The 20,500-nt window shown below is 41.3% G+C and overlaps 2 protein-coding genes across 2 annotated transcripts in view; both read right to left on the bottom strand.

Annotated features, from left to right (window-relative positions):
* LOC116181082 (alpha-catulin-like) overlaps window positions 1-20,500 on the bottom strand; it is a 67,681-nt gene that overhangs the window by 37,312 nt on the left and 9,869 nt on the right. The window lies entirely within an intron of this gene.
* On the bottom strand, window positions 15,179-16,357 carry LOC116181083 (phospholipase A2 inhibitor-like). Its single transcript, XM_031501342.1, has one exon. The coding sequence runs from the start codon at window positions 16,352-16,354 to the stop codon at window positions 15,317-15,319; it is 1,038 nt and encodes a 345-aa protein (XP_031357202.1). The 5' UTR covers window positions 16,355-16,357; the 3' UTR covers window positions 15,179-15,316.

Here is a 20,500-nt window from a genome sequence, read left to right as displayed (position 1 = left end):
CGCGCGACGCCGAACTTAATACTAATCGCATTGTGCAATTATTTCGGAGCCACTATTTCAATTTCATTTATAGGATGCTTCCACAGTTTCGCATGGCTGGATATGGAGATCGTATCGTCTTACACATTTTTAAAAGGCCCGAAGCTAGGGCGGAAAGACTGCAACAGGTTTTGAGGGGCGCATTGCAACATAAGAAATTGATGCGATTTACACCAACCGATTTTCTTGTCTTGCACTCATGTCATATACTAATTCTTGTTTTCCAGTACCGCGACACGTATCGCTGTTGCTTATTATTTAAATAATCCGGTCGATTTTATTCAATTAATGGTTTAATTCCCACGTTTAGATTGTAGATGTCGAAAGGAATAATTTCTACATTATAAGATTAAATACAGATTTTATGCGCACTTGTAAACTACACGGGGAAGTACACAAGTTCATAGACGCTACGGATCTTTTCGCAACTGTTTAATTCGCGTCTCTCCAGGTTTTTGTGCGTTCAGCTATTTGTATACAATTGAAAGCGGAACCAACGCAACTTCTGAATCTGGTGCGCTTTCTAAACCAATAGAAGACCGGTATTTTTTCTATGCAAATTTAGGCTTCAAGAAAAGGTAATTGAATCCGCCGCTATGGTAATAATCCACGTAATTTAAATGCGTACACTTCAACGATTCTTAAAAACCTGCAAGAACTATGAAAATTAAAAAAAAACGCTTCGAAATTTTAGATATTGGTTAAAACTTTAGGAGACTTGAAGGTTTCTTTAAAGTTGGCAAAAAATTACGAAAGCTTTTATGCAGTTGGCTTGTTCTCCCCCAAAACCTTTAGGCATATCGTAAAATGATGACGTTAAGTGGCAAGAGCACTACATTTTAGGAAAAAATTAGAACCGGGCGGGGGTTGTGGGAGTCTGGAATACCCCCCAGGAGAAAAAGAGATTTAATTTTCACTTCTAAAGCTTTCGTGTGCTGGGGGGACCCCCCCGGTGATATGTTCTCCCCCAAAACTTTCAAGCATAAGGATCTTTTCCAAAAATGATTGAGAAGTGGCAAGGGCCATACACATTTTCAGAAAAATGTAGAACCGGAGGGTCTGGGGGGTATAGATTCCTTCCCAGGAGAAAAAGACAGATTTGATGCTCACTTTGTCATAAAACTTTCGTTTGCTGAAGGGCGGGGGGGAGGGTATTCCATAACCCCAGACCCCCTGGTAATACGGAAGGACCCTTTCCAAATATGATGATAATAAGTGGCAACGGCACTACACATTTTTCGAACACAATTTAGAACTAGCGGCCGGGGGGGGGGGGGGAATTCGTGAATTCGTCATTAAACCTTCGTGCGCTGGGGAGAGAAAAATAATCGTAACACTCTGAATACCGCCCAGGAAACAGAAAGACGTTTAAAGTTCACTTCGTCATAAAACTGTGCCCCCCCCCCCCGTTAGATGTTCTCCCCCAAAACCTTTAGGCATATCGAAAAATGAATGATGAACCGGGCGGGGGTTGTGGGATAAAAAGAGAGATTTAATGTTCACTTCGTCATAAAACTTTCGTGTGCTGGGGGGACCCCCCGGTGTTATGTTCTCCCCCAAAACTTTCAAGCATAAGGATCTTTTCCAAAAATGATTGATAAGTGGCAAGGGCCCTACACATTTTCAGAAAAATGTAGAACCGGAGGGTCTGGGGGGGTATAGAATCCTTCCCAGGAGAAAGAGAGATTTAATGCTCACATTGTCATAAAACATTCGTTTGGTGGAGGGGGGGGGCGATATTCCATACCCCCAGACCCCCTGGTAATATGGAAGGACCCTTTCCAAAAATGATGATAATAAGTGGCAACGGCACTAAACATTTTTCCAACACAATTTAGAACTAGCGATCGGGGGGGGGGGGGGTGTTCGTCATTAAACCCCTTCGTGCGCTAGGGAGAGAAAAATAATCGTAACACTCTGAATACTGCCCAGAAATGTTTACTTCGTCATACAATTTTCGTGTGCTGGGGGGCCCATGTTCTCCCCCAAAACCTTCAAGCACAAGGACCTTTTCCAAAAATGATTATGTTAAGTGGCAAGGGCCCTACACATTTTCGGAAAAATGTAGAACGGGGGGGCTGGGGGGTATGGAACCACCCCCAGAAGAAAGAGTCAGATTAATGTTCACTTTGTCATAAAACTTTCGTGTTCTGGGGGGGGGGGTATTCCATACACTCAGAGACCCCCCGGGAAAATGTTCCTTCAAGCATAAGGACCTTTTCTATAAATGATTATGTTAAGTGGCAAGGGCCCTACACATTTTCTGAAACATGTAGAACTGGGGGGGGGGGGGGTATGGAACCACCCCAGAAGAAAGAGGCAGATTAATGTTCACTTTGTCATAAAACTTTCGTGTTCTGGGGGGGGGGGGTATTCCATACACTCAGAGACCCCCCGGGAATATGTTCCTTCAAGCATAAGGACCTTTTCTACAAATGATTATGTTAAGTGGCAAGGGCCCTACACATTTTCGGAAACATGTAGGACCGGCGAGTCTTGAGGGGGTATGGAATCGCCCCCCCCCCCCCCGCCGGGAGAAAGAGACAAATTTAATGTTCACTTTATCATTAAACTTTCGTGTGCTGGGAGAGGGGGAGTATTCCATACCCCCAGACACCCCGGTAATATGTTCTCCCCAAAATATGCAGGTTTATGGACCCTTTCCAAAAAGGATGATGTTAAGTGGCAAGGGCGCTACACATTTTGGAAAAAAATAGAGCAGGGGGTAAGGGCATACCCCCCAGGAGAAAAAGAGAGATTTAATGTTCACTTCGTCATAAAACTTTCGTGTGCTGGGGGGGGGGGTGCGGGTGGGGGCGGTGATATGTTCTCCCCAAAACCTTCAAGCATAAGGACCCTTTGCAAAAATGATTATGTTAAGTGGCAAGGTCCCTACACATTTTCGAAAAAATGTAGAACCTGGGGGTCTGGAGGGTATGGAAAACCGCCAGGAGAAACAGAGAGAGTTAATGTTTAATTCGATAGAAAACTGTGCTCAAGGGGGCTCATCTTGATGTGGCTTGAAAACTGTTAAGGGGTTTTTGAAGACTTTTAGAGACACTTGGGCGACCTTGAACACCTTTCAACACTTTAGAAACGATGAGCAACGGTGATAGTAGCGCACGTCTTCAAAGAAACCTCGACAAAGTCTCGTTATGACTCTGGCAAATTTTGGCACATCCCTGAAAGACCTTAGTGGTCTCTAGAAGATCCGGAAAACTCTTGAAAATTCTTAATGAGACTGATAGAGACTTAGGGACCTGCAAGGAGCGATAATTTAAAATTTCCTCATCTTTGCTCAAAGCGTGAACCTAAACCAGTTAAATACTTTCATCACTATAGGGGTAGTTTACAAGGACGAGAGGATGGCCCCCATTTCACATGGAATGCTATGGGGAAATTTCTTTTTCCTGAGCCGCAAAGCTGGTCGGACTGTTATGTTTGGGGCGACCTGTCAAGCTATAATATGTGGATTTATTCGAAAGGGTGTAGGACAAATTACCTAAACGTTCTCCCTTACAAATGTATAAGAGCGAGTCTTATTATTGTCAACACCGTTTAATCAGTCATGGCAGATTTAGAGAGTCGAAATCCTATCGCCGACGAAAAGCGGAAACGTTATCGACCTTGAATTTACAATACCCTAACCAGAATGAGGACGTAGGAATTTTTGTCCCAGGAAGAGAAGATGATTGATTGAGATTTTCGCTTCCTCTGCGAAATGCGTGTGAGCCCGTCTCGCGGAAATTAAGCACCAAAATTGTCGGTAATCCGTCACTGTTATGTACAAAGCCGCGGAAACATCAAAGCGACTACATTCAATGGTTCTCAGTATATTGATCCAGAGCCTTCATCTATTAATCACAGGCGCTTCTCCGAAAGGAGGTGTTTTCTCACCGAGCTTGGCCTACTAATTTCCAGAGAGGTTCATAAATTTACATTTATATACTTACCGAACACCAAAATCGGGGGATCTGCAATTTATTATATCAAATCCTTTTGACGTCTACAAACTAATATATCGACTTTCTTCTTAACCTTTATCATCGTAAGTGTCATTTTCAGGCGGCTCGACATTTTTCTTAATGCCCTTATTGAATTTCGATACGCGATCGGCTTAAAGACGTGTCTTTTACGCCGACCTGGCCCGTTTTAAAGCGCGACTTATTGGCAGGGTTTCGCGAACAACCTCTCCGAATGGTCGCCGTCGAAATTGAATTTCCAATCTTAAAGGTATGACTCCCTGTTAAAACAACCGACAGCAACAAGTGACAAATAAATGATGGGGAATTTATAAGATTGATACAGTTCGTTGTCATGTTGTGTCTTGATATTTATTGATCGCGAATTTAATCCCCGACTGTTCGATTCGCTACAATAACGTTAAATGACAGGACAGTTGTCTTTTCGACTTCTCTTTCCGCCGATTTTGATCTTGTGAAATTGCAACATTGATGGGCCTACCCTCTCTACGCATCAGTAATGTGATCATGGATCGGATACAATCGAATTTTATTGCGCTAGAGAGCCATAATCTATGCAGATGTTCGATTAGTATACGAGGTACGTCAAACACTTTTGATAAACCGATGCTATGATTGTTGCGAAAGATTCACGTTGACCATTTGTGGCAGGGATTAATGGTACTAATTAATCAACACTAAAAATGAATAAGAGGGTTCTGCACTGCAGTAAAGAAACAGAAATCCAATCGAGTTGTGAATTAAGGGATTAAAAGTAAAATCGACACGGCAATTTGGTTTGGTGGGCGAGACTTTTTCCACGATTTAATGTATAGAGCTTCTAAATTTTTAATTAATCTAAAAAGCTCAAAAAGAACGCACTTGAAAATTTAAACGTTTTTTTAACGAACTAATTAATTGCCTTACGCCACACTCGAACGATTTTCTCTCGAGCATTAGCCGGGCTTCTCGGAACACGTGAATATTCATGTGAGCGAAAATTGTATTCAGTTTCCCTTGCGTTAGTTTAATTTCGAGATTCGGAATCGTCTTTAAGAGGCAGGGCGATAATTAAATCCGCCGGTAGCGGGCGCGTGAGCGCAAAAATGATAAAAAGCGGCAAGGCCGAGGGCGCTATTTTTAGAAACGGGGGAAATGTGATTTAGTGTTTTAAAATGTTTCAAGTTTGCAATAAATGGGCGTGATTTTCGTTCTACATCTCTACTTCTGATTGCCGGGTATGTAAATAACAAATGCGAAAGTTGCCAACAACATTGATTCACCTTATTTGGCGTTATATAGATTTTGGAATGTTCTATAGGCATTTCTAAAGAATTCGAATAAAAGCATCTACACAAGCCAACGGAATATCCCAGAATTTCTGAAAAAATGTGCACACAGTTCAAAATAATATCTACAGAATTTTTAAGGAACAATTTACAGAACCTCTACGCCATCTCCATAGTAAGATGTCTACACAATTACAATCGCATCTCTACATGACGTACTGATGTCGATATTCTCTGCTCGTTCCAATACTGATTAATTCAACACTTGACAAGGAAATCGATACGAATTCCTAGGTCTCGTATAATGAATGGCAGCTTTGATTAACAGTTCAAGTTTACGGTCACTCAAAATTAGGTAAATATAGAGAAAATTATTTGCGCACAATCAACCCCTTCGACCAAGAATCTTAGAGATACTTGAAAACATAATATCCAATGATACCGGCGCATAAAAACCTTGTTAAAGGCTATGAATAGCTGTTTTAAACTCTTGCAACCTCCTAAAATCTGCAAATACTCACTTAGGCTCAGACAGTTTTGCCTCTTGAAGAAATTAAAATCTCAAAGATTATTAAGAGCTTCTGTAAGAATCTTGGAAACTGTTTGAGGCACGATAAAGGTCATAAAAATTATGAAAGGAGACTTTTAAATTCTTACAAACCCCTAAATACGGCTAAAACCCGGTCTTTGGCATTTTCTGAGGCTGTAAAAGCTCTTAAAAATTCTAAAAGGCATCTCAGGGAAACCTCTCAAACACTTCTAGTTTCGCCTCTTAAATAATTCACAATCAGAGGGATTATAAGAGCATCTAGAAGACTTCTGGAGACTTTCTGAGGCACTTCAAGACTCATAAAAGAGCTTAAAGGCCGAAATCATGTCTCTTCAGCGCGTTAAAGGCTTTTAAGTACTTTTAAAAGCTCTTAATTTATCTAATCTCAAAGCCTTCAAATGACCTTTGGGGCCTCTTTGACCTCTTTAGGAACTACTCCACTATTAGAAGCCCTTAAAGGTTGCTGGCGACCTTTAAAGGCTTTTGAATACCCTAAAATAGATTTAGGGGTTTTAAAGGCTCTTCATGGATTAGAGATTATCTATTTTGCGTTGGGAAAAGGTTTCAGACACTTGCGGAACTAAATTTTAAGACCTCTCGCGGACCTTTCCGCGCCCTATTTTCCTCGAAATCGTTAAAAAACGACTCACCGAGGTCGTAATCGGCGCCTGTCGTTACGGTTTTTTTTGCGATTTTGAGGGTGAAGGAGTAGATCAATCGAAAAATGAGGATAGGACGTTTACCTACGGCCCAACACGCGCCCCGCCTTACCCGTCCTTCACCTAAACCTAATTAAAAAACGGCGATCCTTGCGAAAACGTAGTTCTATAACAAAATACTGATTCGCTGACATTATTTTCGGCCCGATATCTCTCTTCACCATAACGTTCAGCGATAAGGACTCTTTAAAAAAATTATGGTCAAAATATCGAACCAGGAAGTTTTGGGGGTATGGAACACAACCCCCCCCCCCCCAGAAGAAAAAGAGAGATGTAATGTTCATTTCGTCTTAAAAGCTTTGTGTACTGGAGGGTATTGAGACCCCCCGTTGATATGTTCTCCCCCCAAAACGTTCAACCATAAAGACCCTTTCCAATGGGCGGGTGGAGGGGGGATTGAATAAGAGAACAGAAGAAAAAGAGAGATGTAATGTTCATTTCGACATAAAACCTTTGTGTGCACCCCCAAAACCTTCGGCTATAAAGATCCTTTCCAAAAACGATGATGCTAACTTCTAAAAATATAGAACCGGAGTGTCTGAGTGGTACAGAATCCCCCCCCCCTTCCTCCCCACGGGAAAGAAAGGAATGTAGTGTTCATTTCGTCTTAAAATCTGTTCGTACACTTGGAGGTTCTTAAAAACCTTGCTATTGCAAAAACCCTTGAGAGCTAAGTGATCTCTAAATATACTTCAATTCTCTAACGTGCTCTAGAGGACTCTACAAAGTTCTGAAAGAGACTGACCTAAGAGCTCTTAAAGGTACGATTGCTTACAAGTTCCTCTTCTTTGTTCAGTTGTAATTCCACACGGAATGTTGGAAAACGCTTTAAAAAATCTCTTTTGAAGACGGTTCTGATCTGTGAAAACTCTGAGATCCTGAATCAGATCCCACGAGTATTAAAATTGAAAGACGGTCTTTGGGTCCATTAATTTGGTGTGCTAACGTTTCATCCCCCACTAGCCAATATTTATCTTAAGCGGAGGAATTAAGACTGTTTGTCGTAAATCCTGAAAATTACGCTTAGCTTTAATAAATTACGTGAGGCACACTTGATGACAATTTCAATTCCATGCAAATCTTGACCCTTTTGCGCTAAGCATGGCGCTATTTACGATCTTAACCGTTGCGCCTTTTCTCTCGCGCGAAAAATATTCTCGTGTTTATCATCCCCGCAGTGACTTAATTATACAACAATTATTCCATGTTACCTCGAAAAAAAGCGGGCATTTGCATAATTTAACTGAAAATTTCCAAGGGACAAAAAGTCGAAATCCCCGAGAGGAAATTCGTATTCAACAAGAGACGCAACGGAATTTTTCGAATCGTTGAATAATGGATAAAGTTGTGAATGAGCGGAACTTTTTGCTGTCGCGATCGTGCTCCTTTTTGGATTTGAATTGAATTTCTGTTTCACGTTTACCGTGTGGCAAGTCGGATACGCGGAGCGATTTCGTTATTACGTTAATGTCTCCGGAGTTGTACTTGTACGCAACGAACCAGAAATTAATCTCCATAAGCTGACAATGAAACAGCTTTACATGCAAAGTTGTATTGGATTACTTCGAGTTGAGAGAGGTGGTGCAGAAAAGGAGACGCAATTAGGTCAAAAGGTTTATTTTTTCAGGGATGCAAACGAAATATTTTATCTTTAACGAAAATTAAGCTTTCAATCACAACAAATACTGTAAGCACCCTATTGGTCATCCTCAACCTGTCGGTTGGAAGCGTCTCCAAAACTTCAAGGGTCTTCTAAGACTTACTTTGTAGAACCTTCAAAAGCTTTTACGAGTCCGAAAAGTCATCGAAAGCAGCAAAAGGTCTTCCAAGAGTCTCTAGATATTCAAAAATTTTAGAATTCTTGTCCTTTTTATTTATCATTTTGACATCGATGTTGGAACTAAACTTAAATACTATTCAATTTTCTTATATAGCAAAAAGCTTCTAGAGAATTTTCGATTCACCATATCATATTGCATCGAGAACACGCCACATTATTATTCACTGCGAAATTCTAATATCCAATCCCTCCCCCCGGTACCACACTTGGAATACAAATACGAATTGGAACGTGTGACACCCTTCTGTCATGCATGTTTAACAACCGGTTACGCTCATTTTCTAGGCCACCAATTACGAATTCACGTCGGGCTCAATCATACGCCCTTATTACTCGAATGAATTCCTTCGCAAGTGTAATTGAAATAATTTCGCGTCACGGAAACAATTATACCGTCCAAGGAACGGAAATAATTAAGAATCCGTGGCGGATGCAAACATCTCCGAGCCAGCATCCGTAATAGCTCCGAGATGGAAAGGAAGATTTTTGGGACGCGCGGAAAATATCGTTCCCGCGTGTTTTTCGTTTATTTTATATCGATTTCTGGTCATGTCGCCGTCATTTTTCGACGAGATTTGACAACCAACTTGCCACTTTCGTATCTAGTTTGTTACGTACAGGAAATTTATCACTTTGAGTCAAATTGGAAGCGAAACGATCTAATCGTGCGTGGGGGGAGGGTTGGGTGTTCAAACAAACGCGACCTTTCCGTAACTACAATTGTCCGAGAAAGTTATGGAGAAGGGACGTATTTTAATTAAGGGAAATGGCGTCCCTCCCGTTGACAGTCAAAGCGCCATTTCCATCCTTCTCACTCGAAACTAAACGCAAAAGTTATTTTGCCGTCGCGTCGGCCTTAACTTTAAATAATTGGATAACAGTAATTGTAATTTAAGCAGAAATATCACAAAAAAACAACTTCAGACAGACAGACAAATATTTAGAAACTGCTAAAATCAATCGAAGTATATTTTTGAGAACAAATATTGTAAGCACCCTATTGGTCAGCCCACGCAACTTGTCGATGAGAAGATTTTGTAAACAAATACTGTAAGCACCTTATTGGTCACCCCGTTGTACTTGTCGGCGACTAGGCCAAGAAGATTAGTAAGAAGTTACGTCGTTGCTCTGTGTTTTCTCAGTTATTCTCAACAAATTCGTCGAATTTTGGAATTCTAAGCTTAAATTTCGTGAGCTATCCGTTAAGGGTGCGTTAGAATACATTCGGGCGTAATAAGAGCGTAAAATTTTCTTCTGACATTTCAATATTTAGCAGCTCGCTGAATTTCCATCGACGCGTGATAAGAACCAGATGCCGGGAGAATGCGTTTAATAGAATGCTACGTTTGCGAGATAAATCATCCATTCGGTAATAATTTCAGTAAGACAAGTGAAAGAATTCCAACCGGCATTCCTCTTTCTTTGAATTAACGCTCTAATGGATCGATTGCAATTCTTTGACGAGTTGTTTCTGATGCCGTCTTTAGTGTAGGCAAGATTTCTCATCCCCGTTCAATTGAATCGTCATTGTAACGCCATAATTCACCCCCTCCCCCTCATTTTAATAATGGAGGTATTATATGATAGCGAGCTTTTATTTGTATATTTTCCGTAATTTTGTAAATTGCCCCGAAGGCATGGTAAATATTTTACGAGGACGTTACAGTGAAACTGTGCATAACTTATTCAGCAGGTCTCGATGTTGGAAATTAATGGACGCCTCAGTTCTTACAGTTGCTCACCACAAACAGGGAAGCGAATTTACCTTTTCACTTAATTCTAGTTGACGTTAAACGTTGACGAATAAATGTGCAAGGCTTGTTGTGCTCCCAATAAATAACATATATTAGCAAAATTTGTGAATAAAAAATTAATTCAGTTAATCAATGATAAATAAAAAGCAATTTCCTAAACATTTTAGTTTCAGACAGTGGTTGATTCTCCAGTTTCTTGTCAATTAGTGTCCTAAATTTCTCAGAATTCTTGGTCCTAAGTATTCATCCTCTTGATTTTTGTACTGTTTCTACCCTTACTCCTTGGTCTTTGACTTCCATCAGTATCAGACCATCCGTAACTCTTTAAGATCCATTGACTTAAAACCTCAACTTCTTGGTTTGGGCTTGATCGGCTTTTTTGAACATGTAACCCCTGGGCGAATTTTGTGGACGCGCCTCTTCAGGAGCGAATGTTCAGCGACGAGTCTTCCGATGGAGCATTTTCTGAGGCAAATCTTCAGGAGCGAACTTTTGGGGGTCGAATTTTTTGGAAGCGAATTTTCAGGCGTGAATATTCCGGTGGCGAAGCGTCTGATGGAAGAATTTTCCGGGGAGAATATACCTGGGACGAATCTTATGCAGACAATTTTTCAGGAAAGAATATCCAGCGTGAAAATTTTTTTCTGAGAGAATTTTACGGAGTGAATTTTCTGGAGGAAAATCTTCAGGTGCCTTTTGAGGCGAATATTTTTGGGAGAGGGGATTTCTTGGGCAAATAAATATTCTAGAAGCTTTAGTTGAGAATCAATATTTAGGGGGCGAATATTCAAAGTTACCAATCTTCCCATGGAGAATTTTTAAGGGAAAATCTTCTAGTAGCGAATCTTTCAGGAGGAGGACAATTTACCGAGGTCAATATTCCGAGGCCGAATTTAAAGAGACGAATATTCTGGGAGCACATTTTCAGGCACGAATCTTCTAGGACGAATATATCGGCGCCAACTCATCCGATGAAGAATTTTCAGGGGCAAATATTTTGGTATCGAATTTTTTGGGGGGAATTTACCGGGATGCATTCCGGGAAGAATATTCCCGAGACGAATCTTACGCGGCCAATTTTTCAGGAAAGAATATCCAACGGGAAAAACCTTTTCTGAGAAAATTTTCAAGGGTGAGTCTTTACGGAGTGAATTTTCTGGAGGCAAGTCTTCAGGTGCCTTCTGAGGCGAATATTTCTGGGGGAGGGGGTGTCTTGGACAAATATTCTAGAAGGTTAGAATCAATATTTAGGGGGCGAATATTCAGGGTGTCAGTTTTCAGCTACCAATCTTCCGATGGAGAATTTTTAGGAAGAATCTTCTCGGGGGGGGGGGGGGGGGGAATTTACCGAGGTGAATATTCCGAGGGCGAATTTTAAGAGGCGAATAATCTGGGAACAAATTTTCAGGGTGAATCTTTCGGGGGTCAATTTTCGGGCACGAATTTTCTACGGAGAATATTTTGTGGGCAAGTCATTGAATGGAGAATTTTCAGGGGCGAATTTTCTGGGAGCGAATTTTCCTGAGTGGACACTCCCGGAGCGAATCTTCCGCAGGGGATTTCCCAGAGGCGAATATTCCCGTAGCGAATTTTTTGGCGTAAATTGACCGCTTTGAGTCTGAGGCGAATTTTCAGGAGCGAAAATTCCGGGAGCAAATTTTTAAGGCGAATCTTCAAAAGCGCATCTTCCGCCGGCACATTTTTTGGGGTCGAATTTTTTGAGAGCAAACGTTCAGGTGCGAGTATTCCGGCGGAGAATTTTTCGCAGGGGATATTCTGGGGGGAATTTACCGGGATGGATGTCTGGGGCCAATTTTCAGGGACGGAAATTCCGGGAGCGAATATTCTGGGGGCAAATTTTTGGGAGCGAATTTTCAGGTGCGAATATTCCGGCGCCGAATTTTCCACATGGGATTTTTCCTGTTCTGAATTTTCCGAAAATGGAGAGTGTGGGGCGAATTTACAAGGGCGGAAATTCCGAGGGAAAATATTCAGGATGAATCTTTCGGGGGCAAATTTTTCGGGGTCGAATTTTTTGGGGGCGAGTATGGAGGGTGACATTTCCATGGAGAACATTCCCGGGGCGAATCTTACGCGGACAATTTTCAGGGAAGAATATTCAGCGGGAGAATCTTTCGTGAGAGAATGTTCAAGGGTCAATCTTTCGGGGGTGAATTTTCTGGAGACAAATATTCAGGTAACATTTCGGGGAGGAGAGGGAGGAATTTCTTGAGAAGCGGGAGGGAACAATTTGCCGGGGTTTCAGGCGCTAATCTTCTGGGGCAAATATTGTGTGGGCAAATTTTTATGCGGGGGAATTTTCCGGGACAAAAATTCGGGGGGTAAATTTTCAAAGCGAATCTTCCGGGGGCAAATTTTTCGATGTCGAATTTGTTGAGTGCGAATATTCCTTTGGAGGATAAATTTTCCGGGGAGAATATTCCCTGGGTGTATCTTACGTGGGTAATTTTTCGGGGAAGATTATTCAGCGGGAAAATCTTTCGCGGGCGAATTTTCAGGAAACTCCTTCCGAGGCTAATATTTCAGAGGGGCGAATTTTTCGAGGCGAATATGCCGGATCCGACGCGTCGCAAGGCAAAATCTCATGGGCGAGTATTCTAGAAACGAATTTTCTGGAGCGAATATACCGCGATGCATTCCGGGAAGAATATTCCCGAGACGAATTTTGCGCGGACAATTTTTCAGGAAAGAATATCCAACGGGAAAATCTGAGAGAATTTTCAAGGGTGGCTCTTTACGGAGTGAATTTTCTGAAGGCAAATCCTCAGGTGCCTTTTGAGGAGAATATTTCTGGGAGAGGGGATTTCTTGGGCAAATAAATATTCTAGAAGCTTTAGTTGAGAATCAATATTTAGGGGGCGAATATTCAGAGTGCGAGTTATCAGTTACCAATCTTCCGATGGAGAACTTTTGGGGGCAAACATTCTAGTAGCTAATCTTCCGGGAGGGGAACAATTTACCAGGGTGAATATTCCGAGGCCGAATTTTAAGAGACGAATATTCTGGGAGCACATTTTCGGGCACGAATCTCCTAGGACGAATATATTGGGGCCAACTCATCCGATGGAGAATTTCAGGGGCAAATATTTTGGTATCGAATTTTCTGGGGGGAATTTACCGGGATGCCTTCCGGGAAGAATATTCCCGAGACGAATCTTACGCGGACAATTTTTCAGGAAAGAATATCCAATGGGAAAATCTGTTCTGAGAGAATTTTCAAGGGTGACTCTTTACGGAGTGAATTTTCTGAAGGCAAATCTTCAGGTGCCTTCTGAGGCGAATATTTCTGGGGGAGGGGGTGTCTTGGACAAATATTCTAGAAGGTGAGAATCAATATTTAGGGGGCGAATATTCAGGGTGTCAGTTTTCAGCTATCAATCTTCCGATGGAGAATTTTTAGGAAGAGTCTTCTGGGAGGGGGACAATTTACCGAGGTGAATATTCCGAGGGCGAATTTTAAGAGGCGAATAATCTTTCGGGGCTCAATTTTCGGGCACGAATTTTCTAGGGAGAATATTTTGTGGGCAAATCATCGAATGGAGAATTTTCAGGGGCGAATTTTCCTGCGTGGACACTCCCGGAGCGAATTTTCCGCAGAGGATTTTCCAGAGGCGAATATTTCGGTAGCGAATTCTCTGGGCTGGTTGAATAGTCTGAAGCGAATTTCCAGGAGCGAAAATTCCGGGAGCAAATTTTCAAGGCGAATCTTCCAGTGCGAATTTTCAAAAGCGGATCTTCTGCGGACACAGTTTTTTGGGGTCGAATTTTTTGAGAACCAACGTTCAGGTGCGAGTATTCCGGCGGACAATTTTCCACATGGGATTTTTCCTGTTCCGAATTTTCCGGGGAGAAATTTACCGAAATGTGTGGGGCGAATTTACAAGGGCGGAAATTCCGAGGGCAAATATTAAGGATGAATCTTCCGGGGGCAATTTGTTCGGGGTCGAATTTTTTGGGAGCGAGACTGGAGGGTAACATTCCCGGGGCGAATCTTACGCGGACAATTTTCAGGGAAGAATATTCAGCGGGAAAATCTTTCGTGAGAGAATGTGCAAGGATCAATCTTTCGGGAGTGCATTTCCTGGAGGCAAATATTCAGGTAATATTTCGGGGAGGAGAGGGTGGAATTTCTTGGGGCTGATCTTCTGGGAGCGAATCTCTAGGGGGCAAGAGTAAATCTTCCTGGGGGAGATTCTTCGAGGCGAATATGCCGGGTCTTACTCGTCGCGGGGAAAAAGCTCATGGGCGAGTATTCTAGAAACGAATTTTCTGGAGCGAATATGCCCAGTGTTCAGGGGCGAATATTTTGTTGGATGATTTTTCGAAGCAATTCTGTCTACAATTTTTTCATCAACAGTTTGTAAAAATGTGGCATTCAGGATTCAGCAGTGCATAAGTACCCTCGTGGAAATGTTTGGATTGGATTACTGCCCATTAAACAGAGCTCGGCCGCGAAGTATTTACACATTAAGCCAATTTTGCTCTTGCGACGAGGACGAAATTTACACCTTCACAGTTGCTATCGCTCTTCTCTTTTTTTGTGCTTCGCATTTATATTGGCGTGTAGAAAAGCCGAAACAGACCCAACGCAAATTTTGCGGCACCGTCTCTTTTAAACGAAGCGGTATTATGCAATTTTACCCACATATAATAACTGCAAAGCGAGTTCCTGTTATACCTTTCACGGTGCAGGACTGGCTCTCGTTTCCCTGATTATTGACGCTTGAAACCCGACTGAATTATTGCAATTTGTGCACCTCCGGGCAGTATAGTTACTTCTTCCGCAGCGGTAACACAACAATTTCCTAGGATGTGGACAATTGTGAATAGTATGACCCATTACTTGGCAATTCCAACAAGTTACTTTAATCCTTGTTACTAGCTCTGCGCCTCCAAGAATAGAAAATGGAATAAGGTGTTTCTAAGATCAATAAGAATTAATTGTAAACATAGGGGTTACAATATTCAATCATTTGATTTTAAATCTGTGTTTATTTCTGTGCAGTCAAACCAGATTGTCAATCTTTGATTTTCAGATTTAGAGAAAAAGACAAATTTTCTATGAACTAGCCGATGGTTAAATAATTCCTGGGTCTTCATTTATCTTCTGTTATCTACAACATAATCGATACATACACATCATTAACAATTCATCACGCAATATTTGAACGGGATCCAATACTCCTTTTGAAAATCATCATCACTGCGTTGAATACACTGATCCGAGTTCGTCTTTGGATAAATACAGACAACGCCATCTTCCCGAAAATGGAACCACTCAAAAACAAGCGTTTTGTTATTCTTCATCTTCCAGTTCATTACTTTGTCAAAGCAGGCGCACTGCCAGGGGTTGCCGGTTAGAGTGAGCACGAGATCGATAGGACGCAACGTCTCCAACATCTGATCAGAAATATACGTGAGATTATTCCAAGCCAGTGAAATGTCCATTAATTTTGATGGCGTGTGGAAAACCACCTCGAAGTTTTTCAGCCTGTTGTCGAACAAACTCAACGTTTCCAACCTTCTCAGACCTCGAAACGCGTCCTTGTCCACGAACTCGATTTGGTTGTGCCCAAAGTGGATCTGGGTAATACTCGGCAAGTTAAAGAAACACCCTTTCGGGACACTTCTAAGAAAGTTTTCTTGGAACTTTAACACCTTAAGCCGAGGAGTCCGGTAAAACCAAGCTTGGTTAAAGGTCTCCAGCCTGTTGTTCGTAAAGATGACCTCCTCCAATTTCGGTAGGTCGCAAAGGGCGCGCGGTGAAATTTCGCTCACCTCGTTACTGTGTAAACTCACCCTAACAAGCGACGGTAAATCTCTGAAAGAGTTTTCGACGATCCATTGGATTCTGTTGCCATTCAGGTCGATGTCTGCAACTCCCGGAAGGTTTAAAAACGCCTCCTCTCGCAAGATCTCGATGCCGTTGCGGGGAAGGGACAAGTAGAACTTGCTGGAAACGTTTCGTATGGCGCCCCTATTTAAATCGGGCACGTTCTGCTCGGCCAAGTGTAGGTAAGTAATTTCGCCTGCGTAGTTGAGGGAAGCCGGCGAAATACAGCCGGTTACGTTTACGTATTTCTCGTTTACGTTTACTAATGCGTTGTCGAATGATGGAGTTGAACATTGCAACGATATATTTTGTAAAATTGACAGCAACACTAAGCACTTTCCAATCATAGCGATGGGTAAACCACTACTGATCAAAAGCGTTCACTTTCCCCACCGGGTAACCAAAAACCTGTCTTCTGTTACATTAATTATGCATGAAATCTTCTTTTAGTGGAGGTCAAGCTTGATTAATGTGCTATTTCATTCCGTCGTTAAAGTGAGATTGTACCTATTGGTTCTGGGACACAATTTAAACTATTTCCCTTTAAGCTGTTCCCGAATCACAGGGGGTTGAGGATCATCAGTAGCATTGTTAACTCAAAAACCTCGGTTCTTATTCCTAAGAGTTTAAAAATGTCTTGCCTTTGTTAATATTAAACGTTGAAGAGTAGGCATAAATAAAAAAGATAATTAATAAAGGTATGCATTGGGTTCAGACGCACTTCACTTCTGTTCCATTTTTTTAGTTCAAGTACTGAAAGGCAGCATCGAGCTCACCTGTGGGTGATTGAATGTATTCAGAATAAGATCGTTATGTTTCAAGGAAGAAACATTAGTAAGGAATAGGTTTTTTTTGTACGCACTTCTCTCAGAAGTGTACGCAAATGTCCTTAAATTCGCATTAGCTATATTTTTAGAATCCTAATTACAGGCTTTGTTTATTTCGGACGCTACCAAAACCAATCTAATTAAGAACGTTACCGAAAAAGAAAACAGCATTACGTTTCATTATTTCGGAAAGTCGGATATAGCAGCTTCATATATCCACGTCCGCTGTAAACCCCCGAGATCAGCGAAAAGAGCATTTTATCCCCGAATCCCCCCGTAATAAAGCAGGGAACGGACATCAAGCGCGCTGTTTATTTTTCATTCCCGAAGCGCGGCATATCTTAGTGGCCTGTTTGTTCCAATTTCACCCGCATTTACCTATAACGTCTCTTAGCGTTCCGACATTATTTTAAATTACCACTCGACCTCTAGAGATTCGGCCGAAGCCGAGAGAGATTTAATTTTGTTGCGAAACACACACACACATCGGAGTTAATTAATTTCGTTAACGCTCAGATGGCGGGGTTTTTACGTAAACCGCTCGCGATTAATTAAAATCATGCCGAAATTAACGGACAAAAATTAATTGCGTTTAAAATTCGCGAATTTGTTTAATTACAGCGGAGCACTTGATTTATTGTACGAGTACGACGCAGATGGCAAGTGAAAATTTAAATTAAAAAAGAAACTGAATTGAGAGGCCTGTGGTTTCGAATGAAGCTCTTGGGGTTTAACTCTAGATTGGAGGAGGCTTAGAGGGAGGTTATTTAATGGAAAAATAAAAAGATTCTTTACGTACAAAACTAAAGGTTTCCAACTCGGGGAAATTGTCCCTCACCCCCTTAAAAATTCTTAAATTTCCCGAAGAATTCTTCAGGGCCTTTTTTAAAAACCACTGCATTTCGTTCTTACGTTGCTTTAGCAACCTCTGAAGAAACTTTCTAAAAAGGATTTTCATATAATTTTAGAAAGGCTACTAAAGCAATATAAAACTTTAGATGAAGGTGTTTGAAAGATGATTCATTCCTCCTAAGGAAAACCCGGTTTTCCTTTACTGGGGGGTTATTCCATACCTCCAGGGGCCACCGGTGCTACATTCTTCTGCAGTACGCTAACCCCCGAAGGCTCTGGTGCTACTTGTACCATCACCTATTCGCACCTTATATTCTCCTGATACAAGATTTCTCACTTGACCTAACTCGCACTCTAACCTAACCTCACTAATAATTTAACCTAACCTTCAACCACCTCCTCCCACAATATATTCCCCTGATACAAGATTTCTCACCTAATTTCACTATCATTCTAACCTAACCTCACTCATACTTTAAATAACCTTCAATTCGCACATTATATTCTCCTGATACAATATTTCTCACCCAACCTAACTAGCACTCTAACCTAAGCTCACTCGTAATTTAAATAACCATCAATCACCTCCTCGCACATTATATTCTCTTGATACAAGACTCTCACCTAACCTCACTATCATTCTAACCTAACCTCACTCATATTTTAAATAACCTTCAATGACTTCCTCGCACATTATATTCTCCTGATACAATATTTCTCACCTAACCTAACTAGGTAGTACTCTAACCTACTTCACTCGTACTTTAAATAACCTTCAATCACCTCCTCGCACGTTATATTCTCCTGATATAAGAATTCTGACCTAACCTGACTAGCACTCTAACCTAACCTCACTAATATTTTATCCGAACCTTCAATCTCTTCGCACATTATATTCTCCTGATACAAGATTTCTCACTTAACCCAACTGGCACTCTAACCTAACCTCACTCGTACTTTAAATAACCTTCAATCACCTCCTCGCACGTTATATTCTCCTGATACAAGAATTCTGACCTAACCTCACTATCATTCTAACCTAAACTCACTCATATTTTAAATAACCTTCAATCACCTCCTCGCACATTATATTCTCCTGATACAATATTTCTCACCCAACCTAACTAGCACTCTAACCTAACCTCACTCGTAATTTAAATAACCATCAATCACCTCCTCGCACATTATATTCTCTTGATACAAGACTCTCACCTAACCTCACTATCATTCTAACCTAACCTCACTCATATTTTAAATAACCTTCAATGACTTCCTCGCACATTATATTCTCCTGATACAATATTTCTCACCTAACCTAACTAGGTAGTACTCTAACCTACTTCACTCGTACTTTAAATAACCTTCAATCACCTCCTCGCACGTTATATTCTCCTGATATAAGAATTCTGACCTAACCTGACTAGCACTCTAACCTAACCTCACTAATATTTTATCCGAACCTTCAATCTCTTCGCACATTATATTCTCCTGATACAAGATTTCTCACTTAACCCAACTGGCACTCTAACCTAACCTCACTCGTACTTTAAATAACCTTCAATCACCTCCTCGCACGTTATATTCTCCTGATACAAGAATTCTGACCTAACCTCACTATCATTCTAACCTAAACTCACTCATATTTTAAATAACCTTCAATCACCTCCTCGCACATTATATTCTCCTGATACAATATTTCTCACCTAACCTAACTAGCACTCTAACCTAACCTCACTCGTACTTTAAATAACCTTCAATCACCTCCTCGCACATTATATTCTCCTGATACAAGATTTCTCACTTAACCTAACTCGCACTCTAAGTTAACCTCACTAATAATTTAACATAACATTCAACCACCTCCTCGTACATGATATTCTCCTGATACAAGATTTCTTACTTAGAATATAAGGGAGAAGATTAAAGGGGTTAGGATAGAGTATTAGTGAAGTTAGTGATCGTTAGGTTAGGTGAGAGATCTTGTATCAGGAGAGTATAATGCGCGAAGAGGTGATTGAAGAGTAGGTTCAAGTGTTCGTGAGGTTAGGTTCGAGTGCTACTTAGGCTAGGTCCTTCAATCACCTCTTCGCACCTTATATTCTTCTGATACACTTAAAGTCATAATAAGTCATAATACATTTGTATACTGGAGTATCCAACCCTAAGTACTTTTCCAGTAATTATGAAGTTAAGGATGAAGAATACCAAATGGGGGGGGGGGGTCTGTGGGTTATCCCTGATTACTAAACAAAGTACTTAGGGCTGAAGCTGAACGTTTTGAGGTAGAACTTATCACAGAGAGGTCTGGAGTAAGCCTTAACGAAGAAGAAAAGGGAGGGGGTAAGTTTTCAAAACCCCCAACCCCCCAGTGCTACGTTTCTCTGCAGTACGTTAACCCTTGAAGGTTCTTGTGATACTGTAAAACAAGTATTGTCCTTTTTTTAACTCATTTCGGGTAAAAACCCCGGAACGGGGTGTTGTGGGATATGGAATATCTCCCAGGTAGGGGTAACCCGATTATCCTTTTTCAACAATGCCCCCAGTGCACGAAGGTTTTATGACGAAATCAACATTAAATCTCTCGCTTCCTCCTGGGGAGGGGGAATATTCCATACCCCCTGCAGTACGTTAACCCCTCGTGATACTGTAAATAAAGTACCAGCCTTTTTAACGCATTTTTGCAAATTTTAAGGCGACATCTGGGCGCCATCCCTGAGCTTGTTTTCAAATTGGTGTTGGCGGAAAGATCTTATAAGCGCCCACAATTCCTGCGCGACGAATTTTTTTTTAATCCCCTGGGCGAAATTCACGACC

Source organism: Photinus pyralis, unplaced genomic scaffold, assembly GCF_008802855.1.
Source record: "Photinus pyralis isolate 1611_PpyrPB1 unplaced genomic scaffold, Ppyr1.3 Ppyr1.4_LG9, whole genome shotgun sequence".
Classification (NCBI taxonomy): domain Eukaryota; kingdom Metazoa; phylum Arthropoda; class Insecta; order Coleoptera; family Lampyridae; genus Photinus; species Photinus pyralis.
The sequence above is the reverse complement of the archived record's forward strand: the minus strand, read 5'-3'. Positions and strand labels throughout refer to the sequence as shown.